Here is a 7,963-nt window from a genome sequence, read left to right as displayed (position 1 = left end):
CGAAGATGGATGAAGCGGCATGCCGAGCGCCGCGATCGCCTCCAGAAACAGGGGCGTCAATGGCGGAGCAGCCAGCGGCCGAGGCTGCGGAGTGAATTTCAACAGCGAGGGAAGGTTCGGAAGTAGTCATATCTATGATGACGCCGCCTTGACGCAGACCGGAAAGAGCGCCGGAGTTTGAGTCGAGGATTACCTGGCGAACGTCAGAGGGGTAGCCAACGATAGAGAAAACGACGTCGGATTGGGAAGCGACGGCCTTTGGAGTGTCAACCCAGTGAGCTCCCATGGAGATGAGTTCCTGAGCCTTGGATGGAGTCCGAGTAAAGACAGTGAGGGTGTAACCGGCGTTAATCAGGTGGGCGCACATAGAGCGGCCCATTACTCCGGTACCGATCCATCCCAGACGAGTATTGGATGGGTCAACGGCGGTTGCCATAGTACGGCGGAGATGGGTGGTAGTAGCGGCGGAGACGGTGAGGATTGTTTGAGGCGCGTAGTGACAGTGGTAGTGATGTAAACGCAGTGGCCGCACAAATTTATGAAAGGAAGAAGATATATTATGAATCATAGAGAATGGAAGATTTTTATATTCTTTATATTTTAGAGATCTATTGTTTTCTTTATGAAATGAAAAAAAAAGAAAAAAGTCTTGGCTTATATACTTCCATAACGAAATTCCTATAGCAACTTTTTAATATTTTAATCTGTTTGGGATGAAATAGAAGTCATTACTAATGGTACTTGTTATATTTGTCTCGCGAGTTTAACTAATTTTTTAAGTTAAATTGGATAAAATTAATTTAGTATTATTAAAAAATACACAATAATTCCACTCGGCAAAAGTAGCTGAATGATGTAGTGTATTTACATTTCAGTATACAGATTAACTGATACCAGTCAAGAAAAAAGAACATCAACATTTCCATGTCCTTTTGATTATAGGACTTAGGCAACCAGATAAGCTAAGAAATGCATTAATCAAGAGTAATTCTGTTGTATACTACGAATAACGGGACCAATATCAATAGTTAGCAAATTATTGTTTACAGAAACACGTCTATAGTTACAACACGTAGATCTTATCATCAGCTCAACTAAATGAAAAACTTCGAAGACGATTGAAGATACCGCATCTTTGCAGGTCAAGCTTAGGGTTGTCATCACTACTTCCCAGTTGGCTTATTTGTATGAAGCTTTTGCCAGTCAACTTTGTATGCAGGCTTGAATATATACCCCCCAGTCACTGAAACACTTCTCCTTGTAGCGCATCTCTCTTAGGTGTAAGAAGCTTCTAGCTCTCAAGCTAACGTGATGATGGCCATTCAGAAGTTGACATGCTGTTTCTGACTTCTGCAAACCCTTGAAATGATAAACTGAATGTTGAGACTTATCGCACATTTATTCTTGGCCTCCTATGTCTTTCATCGTCTAAGTAACTATCTGATTGATCACCATAATTACTATTTCTTCCTCGTTGCTGTTTATAAGATTCTTCACGTCCACGGCTTCTATAATCATTATATCCGTTATCTTGGCTTCTCCTGCTGCTTCCACGTGAGTCTCTGGGACTTCTTTTCACGTTATCTCTAAAAGAGGTTCTTTTGTCTCTTATTCTATCACCACGACCTTCGGAAGAGTCCCATCTGCCATTTTGACCACCTCTTGGATTATTTTTGTGAAATGACCTACCTTTGTTGCTCTCCGAGTCAGAGAAGGGCTCATCTTCACTATAGGAGCTCCTTCTCCTTCCAAAGTCCTTTCTTGATCCCCCTTTATTCTGCTGACTTCTGAAATCCCTATCATCGGAGTCGGAGCTGAGGCCATAATCGTCATCTGAGTCAAAGCTCTTGGCACCTTTGTTCCTCGATCTTGGTTTAGAATAAGAAACCTGACTAGATTTCATATTAGTTTTAATTGGAAGCTCATCATCTGTGTCAAAATCCACATCAGCATCCTCAGAACCACGAAAAGCCCCTTTCTGATGCCTCTGTCTAAAATGTGCATCACTTGCGGGGGAACTGTTCCTTCTACCAACAAGCAAAGTGTCATCAACACTATCAATATCTTCAGATTCGGAGTTGACCTCAATATCCGAGAAATCTATTTTAGAACTTTTGTTTGCTCCATTACTGTCTATCTCATAGCTGTCAACATCATCTTCTTCATCATCAAAATCATCAAAGCCTACTCCTGGTTTCCCAGGTGCAGGGTATTCAGTTTCGTAACCTTTTGGAGGCCTGCTGCTCTTGTGGAAACCATCTTCATTGCTCCTAGAAGTATCTCTTCGTTCTTGCCTATCCAGGGGAAATTCTTCATCCCGTTTCTGAGAATCTGCAGTCTCAAAGGCAGCAACGTCTGCACCATCTGACTCATCATCATCAAAATCAAAATTCCATGCATTAGAAACATCTTGGCGGCGAGATATTTTATCCATCTGTGTCCTAGATCCTTGTTGCCTCTCCTGCTGTTGAGCAACCATATAGTCATCAACTGGGCGCTTGCATTCACAATGAAAACACACCACATTTCTCCTATAATTCAAGAAATTACACCTGCCAATTCATAAAAGGAGAAAAGTGTTTTTGTCAATGTCACAGAAAGGGTAAATCAATATATAAGAAACATATCAGAAAGTGAAAGCCTCAAGCAAAAAGCCTTTCAACAAATGTTTTTCTGAACATTTTACACAAATGGAAATTGCCAACTTAAACGAGAATGTAAATGAGTGTACAAGTTTAATAGGGCATACATGCAATTATAAATAAGATTTGCAGCTTGTTCCAGGCACAACAGAGAATAGTGATTGGACAATGAAGAGAAGACCGAAAAGTTTCTTCTTAATTGTCCTCCTCATCAAGACGAACTTGTTAAACTTGCCACTCCTACTAGATTCAAGCCTAAGCCTAGGCATCTATTATTGTGGTGCTTGAATAAATATAGCAAAAATAAACACCATTTGCTGACTAATTTAACATATTGCTCTAAAATCAACAATATACTCATGTCAGCAGAAGAGAGAAAGAATTGATAACAAAAGGCAAGTAGAACACATACTGGGAACATTCCCACTCTCCTGGAAGCAGCTGTCTCTTCGGCCGGTTGGCATCACATTGTAAGCATATGGTATTCTTCGCGAAATTCATGAAGTCACACCTGGCAATGTAACTTGTTAGCAATGTTTCAACTCTAGATTTGACAAATTATGTTCAATTTATTTCGCCAACCCTCTAAGTTCATATCATAAAAACCAAATACAAGATCAACAGATATAAGGGTCAAGAGTGAACTAAGAAAGAAGATAAGACAATTTATCAACACGCAATTCACCCTATTTAAGGTGAACCCCTGCATTGCTTGTGCTGGGCATACTAAACGGTCACAGCAGACCTTTCAGGACCATCCAACGGAAAAAAGTTGACGTCAAAGCACATCATGTCATACAATGCCTTACAGACGTCAATTGGGACTGCTTTCTAAACAATGGCATTTGTACAGCATAGAAAAGGTCCAAATAAAGTTTAAAGATGGATCAGGAAATACAACTTCATTATATTGCAAACCCTTTATGGATTTCCAAAGAAGGATGACAGCAGCTTAGTGCAGAAGAAAAGATATGAAACCTACTTTGGACACAGCCAATCTCCCTTTTTCATCTCAATGTCGTCACGTCCTACTCGCTTCCTCGGAGGGGGAGGTGGCTGCTTCACCTTTGGAGGTGGTTTTTTAAAAACTGGAGGTGGAAGATTTGGATCTATTGGAACAGCACTCAACTTGACTACTTCGTGAAGCAATTTACGAACAACAGTCTTTACAGATTTCTTCTTCATAAGACTCTCATTAACAACTGATCCATTGATTGTATCAAAACCATAAGTCAATAGGACACGCATGACATCCATTGTCCTTGCTTCATCCTCCTTATTGGTAAGTAAATATGCCCTTTCACAAGAACTCCTCAAATTGCAAGAACTGCAAACCTGATACAATCATGCAATTTATTTTTATCAAGTAGTGTTTTCATTGATAATAACAAGGTCATCTTGGCCGTATACAAGAGATATACCAAAATATAATTATGCAATAACTTGGATTGGTCATTGAATAATGCAGATAGCAAAAGCCCAGCTCATAGTATACTCAGCAAATCATGAAGTCATCATAGTGAATATTCACCGTACAAAAGAACAATGTTCACCTCACTTTAGACATTTAAAAGCTTCCTTACACTGGTTCATGATGTTACAGTATGTCCATAAGACGGTTATCTTCAGATGCTTTAAAGATACAATCTCAAGCACTCCAAGTCCAAGATAAACATTACGAGCAATTCAACTTATCTGAAACCATCTTTATATGTGAATCGGGTGAAGAACTTGATTTTTCTCTAGATCTTAAGCTAATACATTGTTGAATTGAGTAACTGCCTCATATAAAAGCATTAGCTGCTACAAAATGAACAATTTTATTTAGTTAATAAAGATCCTTTGGTGGGGCAGAAAATAACTTTTCACATTGGGAATAACCTCTTGTTTTAGTTTCATTTTGGTGCACCACCATGAGGTTCCTATTTTCCATATTGAGTACTATTTCTCAAGGAACCATTTTTCATGTAGGCTCTCTATATTGGTATATTGCTTGTACACAGAACTTTCCCATATTAATAAGTTCACACAGAAAAACTATAGAATTTTAACATTCTATACCAAAATCTTGTGCTGCTAAGTTTTTTTTTTTTTTTTGAGAAGGTAACTTGTATTCTATTCCAAAGCAAAAAAACCAGAACCTGCCACAACAAATTACAGGTTCCTAATTACAATTGTGGAGAGTAGCAGGAAGAATCTTCAATCCTATAGCAAAATTTACAAGGAACCTAAAACATCTGTAACTGATTCTAGATCTACTATGTACTGCTGTTTACACCAAAAAAGAAACAAAACTAAGCAGTTCATCTTAATCTTCTGGATGGAATTACTCTGTTTTTTGGAAGCTATCTTGTAGATTCTTCTTTCCACACAGACCACCAGATGACAAGCCGGAATGATTTTCCATCTTTCTTTATGCCCAGTAATGCTAAGTTTAAAGTTTATCCCTTTCTGAAAGCAAAGTCACTAACAGGAGATCTTAATCCATTTTGAGAACAAGAAGATTAAAATAGACAATGCCTTCCAGAAAATGCACAAAATGACAAGAACTGTGAACTTTCTCCATCACATGGCAAATCTCGTCAAGACTTCACATTTATCAAGAAAATAAATTGAGCCAAACAAGAAGTACATACAAGAAATGGGAATGAGAAACCACATTTCGTAAAGAATCAATAACAGGAATTCTAATAAGTTATGCAATACATATTTACAACAAAGAATCCAAACTTACATCCCCTTCGTCCAGATGGACATGTTTCCTCAATAACTTGGAAGAAAAAACCACCTTCTTGTCTGTACTAGGGCATCCATAACCAACCAAAATTTGGAGATCCTGTCTCGACAATGACCTGAAATCAATTGATCACCCTATGCATCAAGCGTTGTTATTTGTCACTCGAATGTCATGGCACACTTTAATTGTCCTTTAACAAACAGCTCAATTCCTTCCAAGTTATACAGTAGGGAGAGGCATACAAAAGGTAAGGTTAATCAAATAAAAATCTACGGCTTCCGACTCAATAATCAAAACAATCTAATTATCAGCAATGCTTTTAAAAGAACAGTGAAAACTCACTGTGGGGTCACTTGGTGGCTGCCTAAACCTCCAGTATGTAACGAATTTGTTCCCCATCTAGTAATCCCCTCCACCATTTCCCCCTCCCCTTCCCGCTATGTATAATTAAAAATTTAAAAAGAAAAGGAACAGTGAAAACTGAACAAATTAATTAACTAAACTCTCAGGTTGTTACCTAAATTCATTTTTTATGGTTCTCATTCATCTATCAAAACTTAGGAGTACTTCTCACAGTATAGTCATATAAGAAGAAAGCAAGAACTCCTCACTAGTGAGAGTCAATTAAGTTACTAACATAGCTACCTAAAGTAAACGTGAATTAAGGGGATAAAATGAACACCATCATTTCTAAGCTTGACAAGTATTGCCCAGCTAAATACTTGAGCAATGAGTACAATGCAGCTCAAATGAATTCATCTGATGGCTAAAAGTTCAATCCCAGAAAGCAAAAAGGGAACAATAAACGGTTAAAATTGTGTTCTTCATAAAAAAACAGACCTCAATATATCGAAACGATCTTTGCCAAAATTGAGAACAGCAGTCTGAACAGTCTTCCAATCCCTGGTAAAATCAAAACCCTCATCTTCAGCGACACCAGTTAAATTAAACCCCAAATTCTCAATCATATTATCCTCATCTTTTCTCTTATGATCAAAGTAATTCTGCTGAACCAAACGCTCCATTAACTCGATCCACTCGGGCCATGGATGCACCAATTCCACCTTCTTACTCATCAACCCACCACCACCTTCAAACCCATCATTCTTTCTTGATTCCAACTCCATTTCCGATGACCCCACATCAGAAAAACCCGAACTTGACTCAACCGGGTCTTGGTTTTGGGTTTGGGTTTGATTCCCCTTTTTGGATTCACGCCAGGCCCGAATTCGTTGAAGGGTTTGGTCCTTCTCGGACCTCTCTTTCTCAATAGCATCGATTTGGTCGAATACGAAGCTCATGCGTGCTGATAAAGAAGAAGGCTTATCTGAAGGTGAAAAAGAAGAGAAGGTTTTCGTTTGCGAAAGGGTGAAAAGATAGGGTTTTGTTCTACAGGAAGATAAGCGTCTGAGGAGAAGAAGAGAAAGAACCATGGTTGTGTAGATTGACAGAATGGAGAAAGGAAGAAAGACAACTGCTAAACCCTCACTGCCATTGGAGGGAGAAAACCTTAAACCCTTGCAAGTGAATAGAATATCGTTTTACTTTTGATTAACTTGTAGAGTAATATTCAAATATCAGTTTCTGTGAAATATTTTAACATGCATATTTGTTTTCCCATTTTACAAAATCTTCATATACAAAATACAAACTACTCCATGTTATAACTAAAATTATAAAGAGAATTTTAGAAATTGCTTTTTATAAAGGCTTAATACATAGTTATTGCCTTAAATTTATCAAGATATTTATTTAGACATTCGAACTTAGTCATGTTTTAAATAAACATTTTAACTTTTAATATAGTGTTCAAAATTTTGAAAAACTTTTACACTTGTTTTTCATTTGTCTATTAGATAGTTAAGTTAACTAAAAGATATCTAGGATTTTATGACTTTAGCTAAGTTAATCAGAAGATGTCTAGGATTTTATGATTTAATGAGGTAATGTGTATAATTAAAGAAAATGACATATTTTATGTCATTAACTTAAGTACCTTGTAAATCAATGATAAACACACGTCAAAAAAAATAAAAAAATTGAAAGTATCTAATTGGAACATGTTCTATTATATTACACGTTAAAATATTCAATTGAAACATGACTTAATTTGAGTGTCTAAATAAAAATATTTAGGAGAGATTGAGAATTTTTTTTCTAGATATAACTAAATATAGGGCCATATGGGTATTAGTCCTTTGTTTTCAAAATATGAAATTCCTTTTACCTCCACCAGGAGTTTCCAACTTGGAATGTTTTATTTGTTGATAGTTGATATAGAAAATATAAGTATTTTTTTCTTTTGTTTTTTTTTTATTAAATACGATTCTGTTTGAGTTTCAAAAGCCCCCTTTAAATTTGAATGTGATGCTAGAGATTGCTTTTTTTTACTATATATCACTGTATAAACTCAAATTTGATGCTAAATCGCTTTTTGGTTTATTAAATTTTAGAATCGACAATTCATTCAACCACACAATATAGTCCATTGCAATAGTTTGATCTATAATACGGAAATTTTTTACACCATTGTTTATACTAGTATGATACAGATTACAGCAGAATGGGATTGTGGAATATCAAT

General features: G+C 36.9%; 2 protein-coding genes across 2 annotated transcripts in view; both read right to left on the bottom strand.

Annotated features, from left to right (window-relative positions):
• LOC102592544 (probable 3-hydroxyisobutyrate dehydrogenase-like 1, mitochondrial) overlaps window positions 1–635 on the bottom strand; it is a 1,854-nt gene extending 1,219 nt beyond the window's left edge. The window contains exon 1 of the mRNA XM_006344567.2: window positions 40–635. Within this exon, the coding sequence (XP_006344629.1) occupies window positions 40–568 (529 nt within the window). The 5' untranslated portion in view covers window positions 569–635. The remainder of the gene's footprint in view (window positions 1–39) is intronic.
• A 339-nt stretch (window positions 636–974) lies between these two features.
• On the bottom strand, window positions 975–6,954 carry LOC102591527 (uncharacterized). Its single transcript, XM_006344564.2, has 5 exons — window positions 6,220–6,954; window positions 5,377–5,494; window positions 3,625–3,977; window positions 3,055–3,153; window positions 975–2,552 (listed from the first exon to the last, which is right to left on the bottom strand). The coding sequence occupies exons 1-5, from the start codon at window positions 6,810–6,812 to the stop codon at window positions 1,388–1,390; spliced, it is 2,328 nt and encodes a 775-aa protein (XP_006344626.1). The 5' UTR covers window positions 6,813–6,954; the 3' UTR covers window positions 975–1,387.
• Between the last annotated feature and the right edge of the window lie 1,009 nt (window positions 6,955–7,963).

The sequence above is a fragment of the Solanum tuberosum genome, unplaced genomic scaffold, assembly GCF_000226075.1.
Source record: "Solanum tuberosum cultivar DM 1-3 516 R44 unplaced genomic scaffold, SolTub_3.0 scf00060, whole genome shotgun sequence".
Lineage (NCBI taxonomy): Eukaryota > Viridiplantae > Streptophyta > Magnoliopsida > Solanales > Solanaceae > Solanum > Solanum tuberosum.
The sequence above is the reverse complement of the archived record's forward strand: the minus strand, read 5'-3'. Positions and strand labels throughout refer to the sequence as shown.

What these genes read in the sequence shown, in the direction of transcription:
- LOC102591527 (XM_006344564.2), bottom strand. Translation starts at nt 6,812, where the DNA reads ATGGTTCTTTCTCTTCTTCTCCTCAGACGCTTATCTTCCTGTAGAACA. An exon ending in GGAGATTGGCTGTGTCCAAA is followed by an intron (nt 3,154 to 3,624) that starts GTAGGTTTCATA and finishes TTACATTGCCAG; the next exon opens with GTGTGACTTCATGAATTTCG. An exon ending in GGAGAGTGGGAATGTTCCCA is followed by an intron (nt 2,553 to 3,054) that starts GTATGTGTTCTA and finishes ATGAATTGGCAG; the next exon opens with GTGTAATTTCTTGAATTATA.